The sequence below is a fragment of the Ambystoma mexicanum genome, chromosome 2p, assembly GCF_040938575.1.
Source record: "Ambystoma mexicanum isolate Mex_15411 chromosome 2p, UKY_AmexF1_1, whole genome shotgun sequence".
Taxonomy (NCBI): Eukaryota; Metazoa; Chordata; class Amphibia; order Caudata; family Ambystomatidae; genus Ambystoma; species Ambystoma mexicanum.
The window spans coordinates 87,633,085-87,654,868 of NC_090923.1; the positions used below are offsets into that span (position 1 = coordinate 87,633,085).

General features: G+C 46.4%; 1 protein-coding gene across 2 annotated transcripts in view; it reads left to right on the forward strand.

The window, feature by feature from the left end:
• The window catches only part of DALRD3 (DALR anticodon binding domain containing 3), a 321,275-nt gene that overhangs the window by 137,023 nt on the left and 162,468 nt on the right, over window positions 1–21,784 (forward strand). For both annotated transcript variants that reach the window (XM_069643313.1, XM_069643314.1), the window contains one exon: window positions 7,628–7,751. In XM_069643313.1, coding sequence (XP_069499414.1) covers window positions 7,628–7,751 — 124 coding nt within the window. The remainder of the gene's footprint in view (window positions 1–7,627; window positions 7,752–21,784) is intronic.

Genomic DNA, 21,784 nt, shown 5'->3' on the forward strand with positions numbered 1-21,784 from the left:
TAGACCGTTTTTCCAAGAAAGCTGGATTTTCAAAGTTCATCAATTTCTCCCAGCACAGTCCTCAGCCTCTCTGCAGGTTCTGTATGCTGAGATTTAAGTATTTACACATTTTCCATACAGTTCCATTTTCCTAGGAAACCCGTTTTCTTAACACAATTCCACCATTTATTGACTTGGTGCTTGATGGTGCCCTTGTCTTGTATGTAAACACTGGCAACCGCCAGGTACTCTATCCTCCCAGTTCTGTTCACTATGTTTGGTATTTCCAAGACTCTCCAAAGTCCCTTGGGCGTCTGCAGGCTTACTTTACTGGTCCCTTGGTGGGGCGTCTGCCCATTGGGTGTTCCAGGCTCCTGTAACCCTTGCGGCTCTCCCAGCCTCAAACGTTAATTTCTCTTGATTTCTAAGGTCTACCCAAAGCCCTCTGGTCCTCTGATAGGCTTGCTTTATCATGGCCTTGGTAGAGCATCTGTCCGTTTGGGTTTCCCAGCCTCCCGTAACCCTTCTGGCTTTTCCAGGCTCTGATATCACTGTTCGCCCTTTTCAACTGTTTGCTTCCCTTCCGCTGCTCGGCAGCTAATGCATTTCTCATGCAGAGATCAGGTATCCGATTGCTCTGCTGCGGTCTGGTTTCGATGTCTGTTAACAGGCCCAGGCCCACCATGGCTTCCGTGTGGTCATGCCACCAGGCGAGAGGGTCACTTTACCATCTCCGTGTCTCTCTTGACCTTGGCCGGTCAGGGCGCAGCCGTCCAGCTAGCGATTGTTCGTGCTCCATGCTACTACCGGAACCTCAGTCTAGCGTGGTTCCGCCCCTCCAGGACGTCCTCCCGTCAGAGGCTTTCCTCTGTGTAGGATTCTCTCTCTCCTCCATTCTAGGTTCCTAGCCTTTTAATGTATGTCATCACAAACAAAAGGGGTGTGCTGTTCCTCTTGTACTGTGGAGTTCAGGCAGGATCCAGCATTACCTGAAGCTAAAGAGATGAAGAAATGCCACTATTAAAAATTAGTCTTTCCAATTCCCATGTGGGCAGACCATGTACTTAGGACCAGTTTGTTTCTTGTAGGAATGTGAGTCCTTATTCCCAAGAGGGGAGTCACTCCCAGTGAGGTCCCATTTGCCAAGACCCCCACGGAGGGTCTTGCTGAGTGGGCTCACCTCCCTAGCATCAAAGGGGGTGGCTCCCCTCTGGGGAGAAGGGAGAAATAGATTAGATTCTTCATGGCTAACATTTTCTTATGTTTAACATTAGCACACACTGCATCGCGGACAGTATCCTTTGAAACACTGAGCTATGTACTTAATTTCTCATAGGAGATAAAAGTTCAAATTGCAGGCAAACCGGTTCTAGGTGGATCTTGGGGCATCCTAGCCCCGGATGGGGCTAATGAGATTTGCTGGGATCTCATGATGGCGCCCAGTTGCTTCAACAAAGAATTGTGTTATAGATACGTGCTGTGTTTTCTCTTCCTTGCAACATTAGATCAAGTTTAGAAAGAACTAAAACCTTGTGTGGGCATTCCTTTATTTGAACATAGAGGTTTTTCTACTGCATTTATGCTGCCCCACATCCCTCAGTCGGAGTGTCTTGGCTTCTTGATCAGAGCTATGCTAGGTGGGCTAAGGGTCTACATGCTTAGATCAGGGGGTTGACCTTGGGACTAGAGCACCTGTCTCGGGAGTTTCCTCCTGATAGGCGTAGTTTCTTAAAACCACCAAAATAACATTTGAGCAATTGTAGGACAGTCTTTCTTTCTTTTTCTTTCTCCCTTTCTTTCTTTGTTTCTTTCTTCCTTCAACACTGCAGAATCTGCTCACCATCCCCATTAGACTTATTGAGCTAGGCATTCACAAATAATTAAAAACCTAGGCAGTTCTCAAAGTGAGATTACCAACACTTTACACCAAACACAGTAAAAGAAGATCAGTCGGGTCGTATAGCAAGTAAAGTGAAGAGAACCATGCATTAAGACATAAACCTTATACACATCCTTATATGAATAAGGCAGACACCCAAAGTCAGCAGTCCTTCCTTATCGGATCAGTAGGTCTAGTGCTTCAACCGAGTCAAAGTTCCAGGTACGTACAAACTTTGGCAAAACCAAAACATTTCTAAAATAAAGTATTTTAAAAGCACTTTTGAGGATACCCGGTAGTAAGAATTTTAGGTCTATACACTGAATCGCACTGCACTAGGGTTTACCCTGGGGGGGCTGGAGGGAATCCTCACGTCAAGGAGTGGACTTTGCACGCAAACAATCCCTATTACTGGATGGGGACATGGAAACCGGCAAGTACACTTGCGCCCCCGGCTTCCTATTTGGCTTTGGCAATGCTGGTTCTTCAGAGAAATGGCTGCAAAGCTCCTCTCTTTACCCAAAATTTGACAGATGCAAGGACCTGCACTGTTACAGGCTGTCCAATCCTCAAACTCCACATCTGCCCAGCAACAAACATTTCCGGGTAGGGGAGTGTTTTGGGACAGTCTGAAACCCAGTCCTGACCAGTTCACCCATACAGAGGTACTAGCCTTGAAAACCAAGCTGGATCCTCAAAAGTACATTACGTTATACATTGTTTGCTGACCTGAGAGTGCAGCAAGACGGCATAAGGACAGATTAAGCCACAGCCATTTTGAGTATATGATGATTGAGATGGCATTCTACAGTAAAATAAGATGTTGCACCTGAAAAAAAGGTAAAGCATTGTTCGCTGCCACTAGCGTCTCCTAGGCACATCTAAAAGGTAAAAGATATATAACATAAAACAAAGGTGAAAGGGATACAAAGTGCCTCTGCAGCACTTCGCTGTAAGGTCATGCGTGCTTCATTAAAACACAGGCAAAGCTGAAAGAGGACACAGTTTCCCTTTACTTGTAAGCTCAAGTGGCCAGTCCCCAAAATAAATGAGTTGAGAAAGGTAAGTGTGGCAAAAATGCTTTACTTCCCTCCTTAAGTCATGTCGGGGTTAAAGGCATAGCATAATAGTTGTGGGGTCCTTTGATGTCAAAGGTTGGAAAGCTGCAAAAGAAATGCCTTTCATAAGTGTCCTTTTTGATGCCAATTTTCCCTTATTTGTCAAGGGGTAGGATGGGGTTAAAGATCTTTCTCTAAACATGTGCCGGTGAGTGTGTGATCCTAGGAGTCATTTTGCCCAAAAAGAGTCAATATCTGGTTTTTATAGTATTGTAAGGGTGTAGACGGAGGGGACTGACGCACAGGTGGCATGCTTTTGGGCGAAGATTTTTATTTATACCAAAAGAAAGAAGGCAACCTGACTTTCGCCAACTCTAAGAGCGGGTTTCCTGCCTCAACAAAACTAAGGAGCTGTCAGAATGTCTGTAACTAAAAGTCCACTGTCAAGTGTCAAAATTCTACTTCTATATCTTACACTTGAAAATAAACTGAAGTGGTTTACTGTCGTCTCGGTTCAGAAGAATGACTGCCTTCCTCTGGCATGTACAGTTCTATATAAATGGCAGTTCAACAAAGTATAGGGGCGGGGGATGTCTCCCTTCATCTGGCCTTTCTCAGGCTTGCTTTCACAGTTCGACAAAGTAGGGAAAAGATAAACCTTCTCCTGGCCTTTCTCACGCCCATGATTAATCCCTCCAGTGACTCACTTGGCTAGACCTGGTATACGACTTTACCAGGTACAGTGTTGAAGGAGAGGGGGATTGTTGGAGGACCTTGTCATCATGCACGGTTGGGTTTGCTTGTCTGCTTCTTCACAGTATCCCTGGTGGTCTCCTCTGCCAGGAATACTTTCTCTCTTTATACACTTGACTGGTTCTTCACAATATCCCTGGTACACTCCACTGCCAGGAATACTTTCTCTCCTCCAGGGGATCCTTGACCCTGCCATTTTGCTTTCTTATCCCTGCTTCCCAAACCCCTTCACATTGGTTTCTCTTTCTCGGGTCCTCATCCCCTTCACACCGACTTCTCGAGTCCCATACCCCTATTTCGGTGTGTCTCTCTCGGACCCAAGACCCCTTTGTATTGGCTTCTGTAGTGCCCTTGCGGTCCGCGGGCTGTCCCGTACCTTCTGTATGGGCTTCTGTTCTCTCGCCTCGATCTCTGCCCTCCTTGCATCTTCCAACAGTTCTCCTGTGCCTTCTCCTGTTCGCGGGTTGCTGTACACAGCTCTCCAGCACGTCCTGGGAGCACGGCTGCGTGTACCTGCGGGACCGTCTTCCTCTGCGCTCTTCTGAAGCGGGAGCCTGCGCCTCTTTTGGCCTTTGGTCCTCGGTCCTTTTCCAAGCCGGTTGGGACTCTCTCTCCTTCCGCCACGTCCCGGTCAGTAGTTGCAGGCAGGTTCAGCTCTTCAGTCTGCCCGGTGCTTGCCTTGCTCACGGTGCCTCCGGGGAGGAACTGACCATGTTGTTTGTAGTTCTTCTAGTTCCATGGAACACAAAAGCTAGACTGCTCCATGCAATGGTCTTGTGAGTTCGTTCTAGTACAGACTGTCTTCCTTGTCTCGGAATATGCAGGTGACATTTCAGTGGAGTCAGTCCTGATCTTCTGTGAGAAACATGAGGGTATTCTCCTGAGCAGACTCTGGGAATCCCTTATTCAGGTGGCCAGAGAAGAACTAGCCCTCTCAGATCCCAACCCGAGGGGTAGACGAACAAGGGAGGATCTCCTGGGTAGAGGAACCCAGGGTTATGCTTGGGGGAATATGCAAGGTGAGACGTGGTACCCTACCAGTGAAGATGATGATGATGATGAGGAGGTCAGAGTCCCTGAGGCCTTTGTGGGCTGTACCACATCTGCCCCCCTTGCTCCCAGTAAATCTTTCTTGCCCAGATCCAATAACCCCTTTGTATGTAGCAAATTCCCTAGGATTCCATACCCTGTTACATCCCAAAATAACTATCTCTCCCAAAACCCCTGTTTTCCCATGTCTTACCTGCATACTCCCGGTCATTCTTTTCACGCCCCTCTAGTCACTATTTTCTGAACTCTCAATCGACATTGACAAAACACTACCATTCCCACAATCCCCTCTGTTCCTTTCATGATAATTATCAGTCATTCCCGTGGTTTCACAAATCCTACCCTTCCGGGATCACCACAAACCCTAATACGAGGGTTCTAATTCCATGTAACACCTCTTTCCCTTCCGACCCTGTATGATACCTGGAAACTCTACCACCCTCTCTTTCCAACCCAAACACTTCTTTACATTGTGACAAACAACGGACACATGCAAAAACTGTTTACCTGACCTGTCCCAATACAAGGGTCAAGCAAAGTCAGGCAATTGACCAGAATCTCACACACCTGACGGCCCTTTCCCTTCCCCACAGGGATAAAAGGTGGAGCACAAAAGCACACTACGACCAAGGCAGACCGCACGACGTGAGCGCTAACTCAGCACGGCAGTTCAAGAGGAGGAGAAAGATGGCACATACCAAGGGGGTGACAAGGAGAGAAGCAACCTTGCCCTTTCCAACCAAGGCCCGAGAACAATCCGCAGAAGGAATCGTAAGACTGCAAACAATAGCCAGCGTGTGTTGCAGCAGATGTCAACGGTACACGAGTCCTCCTCTGCGGATAAACAAGCCGGGCAGAGACGCTTGTCTTGGTGGTATCAATAAAGAGAAAGCCAAGCGGTTCACAGCCAGTGAGTCGAGAGGGGAATTGATAGAAACCGAACTGTGTTGCATGAAAGCCACAAAGTAGCAATTTAGGGAGTTCAAAGAACTGATGAGAATAAAGGGAAGACCAGCTGTAGATGGATTCGGCACCAAGTGGGTGCTCACTCGAGAGACTCTCGTCTATCCTGTGTTTGATGAAACTACTGATACCAGAAGGTGGTAGGAGAGCCGCCAAGACAGGTCGAAGTGGTCACACAGGAGGTCTAGCAAAATCCCTGTACAATCGAAAGTCTTTGACCGACAAACTGTTAAGAACGCAAGGGAAGTGAATCAAGCAGAAAAAAAACGGTGAAACGTAAAGGGGAGTGAAACCCGCTAAAATGAAATGTGAAGTGGCAAGGGTGAACCCGAAAGATGGATGCCGATAAAGAGGAGCCAAGTCTAAAGTCCCAAGAAACAAGTGTGTTGACAAAGGTGAACCTGGCAGAGAGATGCCCACGAAAAACTGTTTAAAAAGACATTAAGGTTTGTGAAGGAGAGGAAAGCCATAGTGAACCCGGCGTAGGGAGGCTGAGATTCGAGAGACTGAACCAAGGAAAATCCATAGTGAACCCGGCGGAGGGAGGCTGACATCCGAGAGGGGTCTGAACCCGGAAGAGGGGGAACCCTGGGGTAAAGAACTATCACCCGAATAAGGAGAAGAACTTTTTTGATTGAAGATTTTGTTTTGATACGTGGAACCTGACAGACCCTCGAAAGCAAGAGAACATAGCTATATGAGGTTCTGGTATCCTTAAGGAACTTTCTAGGGATCTGTGCCCGGAAAAGGGGATTCAGTGGTGAACCCATCACCCAAGGTATACATGGCATAGAACTTTGTGTATGTTTGTTGAAAACATCGGCCCTTTGAAGGCAAGAGACTTTTGTTGAAAGAGGCGTAACCATCGAAGAACCTGACAGCTGATACGGAACTGTCGACTCAGGCTTGGAAAGCTTGAGTGTGTGCTGTGCTCAGGAGACCCGCCTTGTCATGTGCTCAAAATGTGGGGAAGGGAGACCCCTGGCAAGCACATCCTGACATATTTCTGAACACTTCTTTCTTTTGAAAACCCGATCTCCCACAGTTTCTATGTTTAGTTGTAAGGATTTGGCAATAGTTTTTATTTAGAATAAGCCATTTATTTTGACAGGCCACCGCAAGGACTGCCTTATTTTCATTTGATGGTCGAAGCTTTCTCCCATCTTAGATTTAGGTTTAGATTAGGAGTTTTTCCAACCTGCATGCAGTTTAATAAACACCCTTGAACTGTGATCACTTGTGTCTGTCTTTACTGTTTCCACCATGAGTTCCTTACACTTCCCAGTACTGGTGGTTCTACTGTTAAAGCAAAAATACACTGGGGAACTTGTGTGACCAGAGGAAGGTAAAGAAGATTGGGGCGGAAAAGTGTGTGACGGGACAGTGTACTGTGTTAACCCATGATGTCCTTCCTGTATCTCAGATGGGGGATCCCTCCCCATGAGATCCACCTGCTGAGTACCACCACGGGGGTGACTAGCGGGGAGCGGCCTCACCTCCCTAGCCTCATGGAAAGGGTCTCCCCCCTCAGGGAGAAGGGACGACATCACAGGATTCGTCACAGTATAAATAGACTCATGAAGACCTTATCCTCCCACTGTAATGTGAGGCGTTCACTTGAATTAATCGAATACTTCTAGATTATCTTAACCCAAAATTCTTCATCTACATGTGAGCTAAACACAAATTTCAGTTTGTGGACCTTGAGATGGTGAACATATTGATCTTCTCTAAAAATCCAAGACCTTCAGATTTACTATTGTGTTAACCCACTGAGCTGTCTCAAGGTCTTAATGGGCTGTGCAGTCATTTGTGTGGAGTCTTAATCATGCAGCCCAGTTGTTCAGCCTCTTTCCATTCTGTTATTACACTGCTGCATTCCATTCTCCTTATGGTACAGGTAACTTAAAATATGAAAGGTCTTTTTGTCCTCCCGGCTCCCCAGGTCACATTGGTTTTGGAAGATACCAGCATCTCTACCAAAGGCACAAAGAGCGGAACCTTTGTGATGTATAACTGTGCCCGACTTGCCACGCTGTTCCAAAGTTACCATAGTGGAGTCCACCAAGGTTTGTATTCATCAATCAACCAACAGCATATTCTTGTATTTTTTACATATGCCTGTGAGATATATAGCTGCAGTATGAGTCTGTGACAGCTACTCAAGCTAGGGGTTTGTCCTTCACTTCCTTTTTAAATCGAAATATTTAGGAGCCTGCATCTTAAGCTCATCTTGACCAATCTGCATCAAATGACTTTCCCACAGTACTTTTTGGACAACTCCTAAGAAGTTGGACAAAGATCATTTGGGTGTGGGGCAGGGTCCAACAGGAACTTACTTTCCATAGATATCTCTGTAGAGCAGTTTTGCTCACATTTGTTACAAATTCATCAGACAGCCTCAGCTTAGTGAGTGCCTGTAAAATATGTCCATCTGTCCTTCCAGAAATTCCACAACGAAATGATCAACAATTCTTTTTTTTTTCTTTAAATCTGCATATATTGATTAATTTTCATATGTGATGTCAGATAAGCTGAAGATTAGTTTTGGGCCAGAAAGTCCCTTTTTAACCCCTTGAGTCACTCCCCCAGTATCTTTGCAGGATTTGTCTGTGTTGAACTGTTTCTGTAAGCAGTGAATCTTTTTGTCAAACCATCACTAAAAGCTGTGGCTCATTTTAATCGGATTTTGGTTAACGCATAAGGTTAACCAGGTAGGGGTACTCCCAAAGGACCCCGTTTTGTTCGTAGAGGAGTTCCCTCAGCCAGAAAGCGTGTTGGATTCACAAGCTGGTGCAGCTATATATTTTTTGGGTTGTTCCACAGTGTGGCCTTTTTGACTGCTAAGGTAACCAAACAAGAGAGAGTAGATAGCTCTATTCATAGTCTTCAGTGAGGAGTAGCTGCCTCAAGTGTCAAATGCTCCTCATGGCCAACTCATGCCTTTATTCATCTAGGTTCGCAAATTGAGTACCTTAATATGGGTAATAATTGTGGTGATAATTATCATTTTTTACCAAGCACTCAAACTGGATCCCTGCTGATGAAGCTCTATAAAACAGTAGAATTAATACTATTTGCTTCCTGAAAAAAGAGCAACTCGGCCACCCTGTGTTTTTAAAGCCTTGTGACCTGCCCATTTTCTCTGTGGTACTTCATGTTTCACGGTGGGAACCAGGGGTGTTGCTAGGTCTGGAAAAGATCTGGCGCTAAATCAGGATTGTCGGGACTCGGAGCTAGCTAGCCTTTTGGTTGTAGTCCCTGAGCTTCGATCCGGATGCAATGAAAACATTGAGGTCACCGTCAGGCATGTGTGTGCGAGACTGAGGAGAACTGGAACCAATCTTGAGTGGACTCCTAAAGTAGTTGAAAGATAAAGACAATGGTGAGGACTCCCTGTTAAAGCTCTGGTGCAGACCCCTGATCATCCAGAAGGCAGAGCTCTGCCTTCCCCGATTAGATAAATCTAATTTCTGGCAATTTGTTCCTGTGTTCATCTGCAGCTGCCCCATAAGGCCCATGGACGGTGTGCATCACTGACAGAACTGGGTCTGGGATCCCTTTCTGCACTGCTGTGGGCTGGACTGCATTGTAGCTGCTGTCCTAAAATGATGCTCCATTCTGACTCAATATTTGGCATCCTTCCGCCAAGGGATCTTGTTTTTCATGCCTGAAGTGTTATCCTGGACCAGAGCCTCCATTGGTCAGCCTTGTGTTCTCTTGCTGCCGCTACTTGGCTGGGGTCCACTGACTAGGAGGTTCTCTGATCGGCTCGTGTTCATCGTTGGTACCTTCCCTTCGACACCAAAGGTCTGTCTGCAGTCCTTGCTGCCTACAAGTGCATCACCGGACACTGACCTGACAAAGAAACTAACCTCTTCACCCTTGATCTGTGGGATGGTTCATTGCTCTCAAGCAATCCTGGTCAACGTCTTGGATGGGGGGGGGGGACTGGGGTATTCTGTCACTGTTTTATTCTTTCTGTACGTTTGTTTACTCCTAGCTACTGAAGCCATGGCTCCCCCAACTCCTGGTGTCCTCTCTGAAACCTTTCTTCAGGACCTCTTCTTTACTGACATCTGGGCACTCGTCTTTGCTGAACAATAGTGGCCTCTTCCGCTGCTCCTCGAACCTAGCGGCATTTACCCTCCCTTTTCCTATAACTTGGGCCAGCCTACTGGCTTGGTCACTTTTTATTAATGAACACGCTTTCAGTAATCTAAATTTACCCAAGGTACTCAAACGTTTTACTCGGGTGTAAGTATGTTGATTCTGTCTCGAGTCTTGTAGAAACACTGCACCGTTTTTTATATTGATTTTCGATTTCTACTACTTACCTGTTAATGTAGATGTTACTTTAATTCACTATTTTATAAGGTATATATTTCAGTGATATAATGTGTGAACATTTTTATTGTGTGCTTAAGTTGCACTTCATTATTACCACTCCCCATCCCCCAAGATGAAGCTTGTCCTGCTCAGTCACACTACCGTTCTAAGTGTCATTTAAAAGGAACCCTTGCACATAAGCTACAGGGTAGTCTTCCCAAGCCTCCACCAGACGACTTAGGACTTAGAAAATATCCCCCCTAGCATTTTAGCAGTATTGTAGCCCGGTATGTTGCCCTTGCATACATTTTTTTAATGGTACTTGCTTCAGGTCATTCCTTGCCTTGTGTGTCTTAGCCTTAGGAATTGCCCTATGGAATGAACTCCAAATCAGAGTCAGGAATTCTCCTACTCCAGTTATGTACTTTAAGCTTACGACTGAAAAACACTGCGCGTTTTTAATGCATTTTAATGGTATGCTGTTTTTCTTAAATTACCTTTTATGCTTTATTTTGTTGTTATGGTTGTATGTTAAGCACCTTTAAACTGGCCTGTGACAGTGATATGTTGCACTTAATAAATGTCTACTTAACGGCAAGCACCTGAAAGCATTTTCTGTGGTTCATTTATTGAAGTCATGTTCAACACTGCCATATGGCCAAGTCTTCGCAATTTATTTGAGTGCAGAGCATTGCTTGCTAGCTTCTAGCTTTGCAGCTAATGTTCACTCACTTTGGGCTGGCAGTGCTCAAGAACATCATTGGCTGATCTTGCCAAAGCTATTCATAAATGGTTATCCCGCATTTGCAAGTTTGGGATTCATTCTTACCTTGAATAAGGGAAGGGGTGGGCCACGGAGGACTAGTAAGGGATTCTCCCCAGAGTTCTAGCCTTTAATCTATCACTGGCAGCCCACATCTGGGACCACTTAAAATATTTTTAAACGCATTTTTATACTTTGGAAAATCTTCCTTTTATGCTGGTTATAAAGACCCAAGTACTTCATTTATTGATGTGCAATTGTAACCTAACAGAAACATAGGTTGATGGAGGGAGCCGAGAGTGAAGGAGGGTGCATTGGGGGTGTCTAATGAAAAGCAAGTGAAGGTAGTTTGTTGTTAGAGTGCATTTTAGGAGTGGGGTTCATGCTGGGAACAGTAAGAAGTGAACAGCGAGTTTAACATCTTGACCGGAGGCCTCCTTCCATTGACCAGGCTTACAATGCTACATGTATTAAGGTCTTGGATACTTCACTCTAGTTGCGGCATACATAGGCAAATCTGAATCCTATTTGCTGCTACATGCTTATTTGAGCAGTTTCGATATTGTTTCAAGTGGTTGGTCTCTCAGGTCCTGGTGTAGATGGGTTACTGTTTTTGTTACAGTACAGGCTCCCACACCCTCAGCCCCCCACCTTTTGGGAAGCTTGTTGGCGGCATCAGGGTTTTTACCAGGCCCTCACTATGCAGGTCCAAGAAACTGATGTCCGCACTTAGACAGAATTGTGAATGTTAGCATGTCCGCACTTAGACATAATTGTGAATGTTAGCCTGCGTCGCATCTAGATAGGACTTTGAATATTAGCATGTCCACACTTAGATAGAATTGTGAATATTAGCATGTCCACACTTAGATAGAATTGTGAATGTTAGCATGTCCACACGTAGACAGAAGTGCGAATATTAGCATGTCCACACTTAGATAGAATTGTGAATATTAGCCTGTGTCGCATCTAGATAGGATTTTCAATGTTGGCATGTCCACACTTGGATAGAATTGTGAATATTATTCCGCGTTACATCTGGATAGGACTTTCAATGTTGGCATGTCCACACTTGGATAGAATTGAGAATATTAGCATGCCCGCTCTTATATAGGATTGTGATTATTAGCATGTCCACACTTATATAGAACTGCGAATGTTAGTTAGCCTGCGTCGCATCTGGATAGGACTTTGAATGTTGGCATGTCCACACTTGGATAGAATTGTGAATGTTAGCATGTCCACAGTTAGACAGAATTGTGAAAATTAGCATGTTCACATCTGGATAGAATTGTGAATACTGGCCCGCGTTGCATCTAGACAGGACTGTGAATGTTAGCATGCCCGCATTCAGATGAAACTTGATTGTTAGCGTATGCCATACTTGGAATTGTGGATGTTGGCCTGCGCCGCATCTGGGTGGGACTGTGAATGTTTGCATACCCACACCTAGATGGAATCCTAAGCATCGGCCTGCGCCGCATCCAGGTGGAACTGTGGGGGTAGGCAGGTGCCACAGCTGGACAGATCTGTGAATACTAGCATGCTAAAGGTCGGGTACCCCACTAACCAATACAAGCTCAAACTCTACATACTTCTCTCACTCAAAAACTCACACAACCATCTCTCGCACCACAAGCTGCACGCACTTCACAACACTGCAACAACACATAAGCTGGAGCAACAGCACACGCGGACTGATACCGATCCAATACCCGCACCAAAGCTCAGCATCTGGTGTATACCGAGTTGAAGCTGACAACAGAACACCACTCCTCTCACTAACCTACTCCCTCTTCACCTTACTAACCCATCCCTCCTTATTTACAGATCCGCCAGAGCGCCTGGGGACCAATTCTGTTGGTGACGGTGCGCGGTACAAATACCTTTAACATTTAACATTCTCTTGGGTCTCTTGATGGCAGTGCTGGTTTATCCAAAAGTGTAAAGTTTTTCTAGTCGCGTCCATTCGCTCTCATTGCGAGAGATAACTCTGACTCTTTTTTTTTTTTTTAAGTGCCCAAGTAGCAGCATATCTTTACATTTTCAGACGATCCCAGGTTGGCGTGGCCTCATGGGACGCACTGGTCTTGGACGTGCTACCGAAGCAAGTGCTGTATCATACCAATATTGTGCTTAGGGTTCATAGAGTTGTGTTTGGATCGGAATTCTCCACCCTACTTGAGTACTTCAGAGTAGGATTTTCTCTCACTCCCTCCTGTCATACGACCCGAACCCTCCCGAGGATTCTGGAAGGCTGCAAATATATTTATTTGACCATGTGTATTTACAGGTGCCTCCTGTTGGCTGTAATAACTGGTCTCAGGTCCTGGCTTAGTCCGAGGGTCATAGCACCCACCAGCTCCACACTTAAAGAGGGAATAGAGCCCCACTTCCCACGCTTCTACCTTGTGCTGTATATATAGCACTCCACTTGCTTCTCAGCCTTTGTGGCCTTCTTATCTTGGCGTCTGGACTTCTTATCTTGGCCACCTCGTGTTCTTCAGCTGTGCTGCTTTTATTCCTCTCACATCTTGATCACCAGCCACAGGGAAATGTCATCCCCACTCTACCAAATTCTCGAGACTTCTTCCTCTTTATACAAGTGCTGATAGAGTAATTGCCCCAATGAGTGTTGTGGTTGGTGGGTCCTTCTAATTAGTGGCTTCATTTGTGATCGGCCCATCACTGTGGTTACATCTCTTCCCTGTGTGTCCTTTTTCTAAACATTCGAACCAGGCATTGTTGCTTTCAGTGTTCTGTGAATTCTGGTCTCTGCCGTGGGAGATGAATAACAAGGGTGATGGTTTAATGGGCTGCAGGTGTGCTCTACCTAGGACTAAGTCTTCAAAATGTTCTGTACATTTTGAGTCCTGGTACTAGCACAGCCCTCTTCAATGCCCTCCTCACCATGCTGCATGCAGGAGGAGTTCACCCTTTCTCCCCTGAGCTCTTTTCCCCCTCTGGTCTTCTGGAACCTGCAGACTGTCATTTGGCATGTGTCTGATGGTTTGGTCCACCACAGTGCAGCATCCAGGGTTGCTGATATGGTTGGAAGTCTGAAGGGTTCAGTGCTGCATTGATTTCTGGTAATATTCACGTTCCTTTTCCTCTTCTGAGCTTCTGTACGGGCTACAAATATCCTTTAACATTAAGATCCTTTAGTACCATAGACACCCTGGCATTGGTAGCACTTACAGTGTGGTGAAGATCCATGGTGTTACCGATCTCCACAAGATAAACAAAGGGCCCGTTTTACCCCTTTGCAACACCCTCAATCAAAAGGTGATGTTTGCACGGGGCATGCCCACTTCTATCCATTCGGTTATTAATGACAAAAATCTAGGGCTGCAGTTTCAGACACTAATTTTTCACCTCTGATACAACTCTTTTATTGCTTTCCCTTCTCAAAGAGTCCAAGAAGTTGGAAACATGTGGCCGAAAGGTGTTTACTGCTGGATGCCTGGCACTGGGACCACTGAATGCCAATTGGTCATTAGCCAGGGACTCTCATGCCCCATGGTGTATTGATGAGGTAGTAGGCAATCATTTTCCCCTTGAACCCTAGGTTCATTTGTGCAATTCGTGCAGGATGGCAAGAACACAACCTGGCATATTTTTCAAACTAGCCTAAATTCTGCAGACTGCGAAGACTGGGTGTGTACCCTAAACTGTTCTGAAACCATCCATGCAAAATTGCTGGACATACCTTCAATTAGGTCAAATGGGTCTCGTACAAATGGGTCAAGGGAAGTAAAGCAGAAGGCTTTACTTAACTCCAAAAAGTCAAGCCAGGAGTCTAAACAAAGCAAAAACAAAGGGTGTCCAATTGAAGACTATGGGAGGAAAGACGCAAAACGATTCTTTCCGAACACCTGCTCAACAGAGGTCTTCTTCATTCCTTTGCAAGACTGTTCAGCTAGACAGTACCTGGAACCGAGATTAGGGTACTGCGACTGAACTAAACAAAATCTTGTGCAACTGTGACCTCTTCTCCCATGACCCTTGTTCCTCCATCAACCAGACCAAGCACAGAAAATCATGCCCTCAATGGTATCTGTAACCTCAGCAGTGGTTTCTGAAGAAATCGGAGCAAGGGGGGCAAGTCAAGACACCTGTCCCCTCACCCCTATCCTTCATAGGTTACATGGGCATAACGTCCTGTCCATATCTCTCTTTATAGTCAAGGATCCCCTCGTGGGCCTACCCTAGTGTAGTGGAATTGAGATACTTATCTGAACTTTATCGAACTCTGAGCAATGCCAGTGGTGGCGATTCCTCACACTTAACCTACCTGAAAAGTATATCTTTTGTAACTTTAGGGCACAAGGCCTAACACCATCTCAGAGCTGGACCTAAGTAAGAGGGGAACTCTTTTAGTGTTGCTACTGTGAAGTATTTCTACTGTGTTTAATTCTACTGGTTTTGAATCGTAATGCTTTTCTATCCTCTCACAAGAATAAATGTATTTTATAGTAAGTGTGAGAATATTTACTTGGAGGTTTCATTGCTTAGTGTGTATTTTAAAGGCCTAATAAATCATTGTATGTTTTTGTACTGTAACTGGAATTATTGTGTTACTATTTGTGGACTCATTGTAGCCCTAGACAACTTACTCCTCCCGAGTCTAAGCCTTGCCGCTCTGCTACCTACCTTGATTGAGTTTGGCTAGACTGCTGTCTTTCCCGTTCATTATAATAGGTTGCCCTCCCAAAATCTACCCACAGGGTGGATTTTGTATTTACATCTTAACAATAACCATAAGGTTTAAAACATCATTATTTCCAAAGGTAGTATGTGAATTTAATTTGAAGAAAAAATTCTACCTACCATTTGCACCTCTTCACTTTCTCGCAACGAGGAAACCTTCAATAGCTTGGACCCCACCCCAAATGGGTGCTAAAATGTCACATCTCTAGAACAAATGTTTTTTGGCTAGATAGCCAGCTATTTGTAGCTTCCATGTCTTTGGTACAGCTGTATTTACTGTGTAGTTCTTTCCCGCGCTGTAAATACATATGATTTTTTCACTCGCTTGCGGCCCTACCTCGATACGCTTAGTTGAAGGGATTTCCCCTATCACCCCAGCATCATGCTCTCACGAAGGGGTTTGGGGTCCACCCTTCACTCTTCTCCCTGAGCCCACCCCCGACTTACTTACCTTTTAGCACGTTGTCCTCCTCTTTGAAAGCTCCCTTATGGTTGCAGCATCAATGGCACACCTCCCCCCCCATTTCTCCAGAGCCCCAGTGGTGTTGCATTTTTTTTCATAGTGAAATTAGTGGATGCAAATGCTTCGTGGTAATGTCTTGCACTGCAAAGGCAGCGCGTTCAAGACAAGTTGCATACGTTTGCACTTCCCAGGTCCCAAATTAATATAAAATGTCCAGCTGGATAGTGTTTTGAAGCAAAGCATGCTATTAGCTGGCTTAAAAAGAGGTTCTGCAAGGTCTTTGTACATGCTCTACTAGATGTTAGGCAGCTACCCTCTCTTCACATATTTTAAGCACCATCTTCAGCCCTACTCCATACATTCTCGAGGCATTCTCATCTGGTGTCCCTTGATGGGAAGGATGCAAGGGGGGTAGGGAGGTGTGTCCTGCAGAATCTGCTGTTAAAACAAGATAATTCTCGTCCTCCCTCCTCCAGTTTTGAATCGATCAGGGCATTGAAAGGCTGACATAGATTAGGAATTGGTGGAAGGAATCTCTCCATTAAAAGAAAACATTTGTTCCTCCAGTAATGCTCTTTCGAGGGGATTGGGTCCTCCGACGTATTCCATATCTATGACTGTAATCACCACAGCTGTGCTGCTTCGGAAAATCTCTCGGCGTCTGCGTCGATGACATCGATACGCCGTCCTCGAGGGCCTCCGTCGAGCCGACGTCACCGGATGTTATAAGTAGGACGCACAACGCCTGTAGCCTCAGTTCCGTTTTTTCCGCGAACGTGTTCGCTTCGGAGATCTCGGCGCGCCTCAATTCTACTGAATCGTGTTCTTTCGGTACGTCAAACCTGTTTCTTCATTGCTAATCGAATATGTCGTCTTCGGCTTCTTGCACCCCGCGGTCCGGGTTTAAGAAAGTGTCGGGTGTGCGGGTCCAAGATGTCCCTCACGGATACGCACAACGCTTGCCTCTGGTGCCTCGGGGAGGTCCATGATACGGACGGCTGTGTCGACTGCCAATCGCTCACTTCGAAGGCCTTGCGGGAGCATAAGAAGAAGCTGTCAGTCGGTAAGGTGGCCAAGCCCTGGAAGTCGCGTTCCACTGGTCTTTCGACGGACAATTCGAGGGGCGACTCTCTGCATCGTCATCGTGAGTCCGGGGGTTCTTGGTCTGGGAGTCGGTTCCGCCATTCCTCTGCCTCTTCGAGGCACTCGAGGAAGCACTGTCACAGGTCGCCTTCCCCGTCCTCTTCCGAGGACTCCGCCGTCGGCGGGTTGCTTGTCCCAACAAGCATTCCACTCCTGAGGAATGGGATTCGTTCTGAAAGGAGATGTTGGCGATTTTTCAATTGCAGGGCTCTGGTCCGGCCGCGCCGTCTGAGGATGCCGGTCGAGGCCGCGCTAGAGACACCGCTCATCCGCCTTCAGGCTCGAGCAGTCGTCGCGACCACCGGGCGCCTTCGACGTCCCGGTCAGACAAGGATGGTCACTCTAGACATGCCCGTTCCAGGTCCCGGTCCTCGACGCCATCGAGACCACGAGAGCCTGTGAGTCGTCGACAGACTCTCTCGAGGCCCCGCCTCGGAGGAAGTCGTCGACGCCATCAGCGCTCAGGCGGTCGAAAGACGCGCTCGACGTCGACGCCCATTCCGTCGATGCCCTCAGAAAGGTCGATAGATAAGGCTAAACATGTCTTTGTGCCTTTTTCTGTACCCTCTTTCCAGCCTATGGATTATATTTCTGAGGTGGATGATGGGTCTGAGGAAGGTGAGGTTCCTGTATTGGTTCCTGATGACATTGTTTCTGATCACAGTCAACTTGAGGACCTGCGTCAGTCGCTGCACGACGCCAGTGGTCTAGACACCTCTCCGGAGGTGGAGTTTGGTAGGCCGGAGCCTGGCACGCATGCCGAATCTTCATATCGGCGTCTCATGCTGAGGGTCACTGAATACCTGGGTTGGTCTGCCCCCCCTGGGGATTTTCAGCAGGATGACCTGACTGATATCTTGGACCAAGGTCCGCCAACTGACCCGGTGCTGCAATTCCATATGGCCTTGTAGAGAAGGGTGCCTGCGGCTTGGACTTCTCCGGAGAGTCTCCCGGCAGTGAGCAAGTCCTTGCCGAAGAAATATCGCCCAGCCAGTGGCGACCCCTGCTACTTGACAACGCGCCCTACTCCGGAGGGTTTGGTGGTGCAGGCGGCTACAGCCCCCGCAAAGCAGGTGTCGTATCCTACCATCCCTCCTGATAGGGACGACAAACGTTTTGACGGCTGGGCGAAGGTGTTTTCTTCTGGGGGTATGGCGCTTCAGGCTGCCAACTCCGTTTGTGTCTTGTTTCGTTTCGCATATACTCTGTGGAACTGCATTTCCTTAGCGGCTGATCATATCCCCGAAGGGGAGGAACGGGATGGTTTCCTTGCTATCGTGTAGGATGGCAAGGACTCCATGCAGTCGGGTCTGGACATGTATGATTGTGTCAGCCGGTCCATGTCGGCGAGCACCGTAATACGCAGATTTGCGTGGTTGTGGAAGTCGGGGTTTGCTCCAGATGTGCAAGCCCGGATCCTCAACATGCCCTTTGATGGTGAACATCTTTTTGACAGCAAGGCTGACGAGAGTCTTGAGAGGTTGCAGACCTCGAAAGCTGCAGCGAAGTCGTTAGGTGCTGCAGTACGCCAACCTCCGCCTTTTCGTCCTAGGGGACAGCAATGGAGGGGAGGTTCCTTTCGTTATTACTCATCCTTTAGTAGAGCGAGAGGAGCTGCATGTCAAAGGGGAAACTGTAGGAGTGCCAGAGGTGGTAAACAAGGTACTCGAGGTGCCAAGGCCACGCAAGCAGTTGCCTCTTTGCCCTCAGGCACTGCCGCATCCGCTTCAGCTCAGTCATGAGGCCCATGCTTCGCCGGTTGGCGGAAGGCTGGCGCAGCATCTTGTAGAATGCTGTTCCATTACTTCAGATGTGTGGGTTCTGGAGATCATAACCCACGGCTACTGTCTTCCTTTCCGGCAGAGGCAGAGGCCTCACGGGCCTTCTCGACTCATCCATCTGCCCTCCACGTCGTCTTCCCTACCGAGACGATCTGCTCTCACGGCAGGGGGCTCAGGTTCTCCATCCAGAGGTCAGATCCCTCAACCTTCACGCTTGGCTTCTGAAAGGTTAAGGTATAAGGATTGGGACCTCCCTGATGACGTGATGGAGGTGTTGCTTTCGGCCAGACGGCCGGCAACAAAGTCCCTGTACCGTTGCCGTTGGAGAAAGTTCTGCAACTGGTGCAGGGTTAAGAATGTGGATCCTTTTTCATGTGACATTCCTGTGGTTCTGTCTTTTTAGCTTTCTTTAGCCCACAGGGGCTTGCAAGTGGGTACCATTAAAGGTTACCTGGCGGCGCTGTCCATATTTAAGCGCTCGTCTGAGGAGTGTTCTTATTTTAAAATTCCTTTACTTTCTCAGTTTCTAAAAGGGCTCACTAATATGTTCCCTCCGTCACCTTTCCAGGTGCCCGGTTGGGATTTGAACCTTGTTCTCAAGTTTCTAATGAGTGCTCCATTTGAGCCTTTACATTCTTGCCCTTTGAGACTGCAACTCATAAAACTGTATTTTTAGTTGCGGTCACTTCCGCTCGCAGAGTGAGTTACAGGCACTTTCAGTTAAGCCACACTTCACTGTGTTTCACAAGGACAGAGTTATCCTTAGAGTTCGTCCTTCCTTTCTTCCGAAGGTGGTGTCGGAATTTCATTTAGGCCAGAAGGTTATTCTTCCGGCATTTTATCCTTCTCCACATCCTGGTAAGGAAGAGGAGAGGCTCCATAGGTTGGATCCTAGGAGAGCTTTAAGCTTCTACATTTCTCGCATGTCCCGGGTCAGAGTGGACGATCAGCTCTTTATTGGTTACGCTGGAAGGCGTTTGGGACAAGCTGTTACTAAACAGACTTTGTCTAGATGGATTATCTTGGCGATCTCTGAATGTTACCGCTTGGCGGGTAAGGACCCTCCAATAGGCTTGCAGGCCCATTCCACTAGGGGTATGGCTGCCTCCACTGCCCTGCAGAGGGGTGTTTCTATTTGTAACATCTGTGATGCAGCCACTTGGGTTTCGGTCCATACTTTTGTACATCACTACTCCCTTGATTCTATCCATGGGCCGGATCTGGCCTTTGGCAAGGCGGTCCTTTACTCTGCAATTTAATTGGGAATTCTAAATTTGTGTATTCTAAATTATTTTCCCACCTCCTTACGTTGGTACTGCTTTGGGAGTCTGTCATAGATATGGAATACGTCGGAGGACCCAATCCCCTCGAAGAACAAGTTACTCTCTTACCTAGTAACGTTCTTTCGATAGGATGGTCCGATGATGTATTCCATATCGCTCCCTCTCTGCCTACCCCGCTACAGAATTTCTTATGCGATTGCAGCTTACGTTTCCGCAAGGCTTTTTGTGGTCATACTGGCAGTTGATTAGTGCCACACGTTCTGGGAAAAAACTACCACTGAGGCTACGGGCGTCGTGCATCCTACTTATAACATCCGGTGACGTTGTATCGACGTTATCGATGCAGGACGCAGACGTGGAAAGATTTTCCGAAGCAGCACAGCTGTGGTGATTACTGTCATAGATATGGAATGGTGGTCAGTCAAAATCTCAACAAAAAAAAAAAAGTCGAATGACAATCTCGAAAAAATAAATCTCGAAAAAAAAAAAAGTCGAATTCCCTCATTTTTTAATTATATATTTATTTTGGGGTCCGGGAATAAAAATAAAAAAAATGGGTAAAAAAAGGGGGGGGATTGGGGGAGGAACCCCCCCATTTCGAATCAAAAACGTCACAAATCAAAATCGAGATTTTGACATTCGACTTTTTTTCATTCGAACTTTTCACTATAAACCATATGGAATACGTCGTCGGACCATCCCATCGGAAGAACGTTACCAGGTAAGAGAGTAACTTGTTCTTCTGATTGATGCAATGATTCCTCCGACAGAATTTCTCATCGACCTCAACTTTCCCGCTAAATTAATTTTTTTAATTATCATTGATATTCTTGCCAAGGTTTTTCAATTTTGCATGTGGCAGAATTACCATTCCCTGCATTTGTGTGAGGGTGGGTTAGAGGGAGGGGGGTGGAGAGTAACATCAACGAATAACCTCTGGTGCACAAGGGCGCCAATGAGCTGTTACTGACCCAGCCTGGCAGCACATGGTGGTGAGCTGGAAAACCACCTGAGCCTTAAGGGGAGTTCGGCGTTGAAGAATCTGTGGGAAGATTAATCGTATATATCAAATTGACCATTACCATAGGTAAGTCATGCTGTTCATCTCACTCTTCTATGTAAAGCCGAATGCCGGTAAAGGTGACCTTCACTACATGACTCTGCATTCTGCGGCATACCTCAGAGGGCTAATTCCACTGTGATGGGGATACTTTCAGCATCATTTATCCTTTTTTTAAGGTAATCTTATTTTTAAAGTGACCAGAAACAGTGCATTAATTTTACCTCGGGTCGAAGAAACAAACGTATTTCCTGAATTTGCCTTGCTATTAGTTCTTATTACAATTTTATTGGCTGTCTTCAGCCTCACCATCCTGCTTCCTCTTTTGAGCTAGGTTGTTGAATTATATGGTTTTGTTAGGGAAAAATAAAATTGTGATTTTGTTTATTTTCATTTTGTGTGATAAGGAGTAGCAAATTCTGTAAAGGGCTTTAATCGGTTGTGAGTTTCCGGTTTTTGTTTTCCCATCTACTTGATAAAATTGAAGACTGTTGTATGATATCTATTCAATTCACCATTACTTGTTAACAGATGTTTTTACAGTCAGTATGTTGTGCCATCCTTGAAACT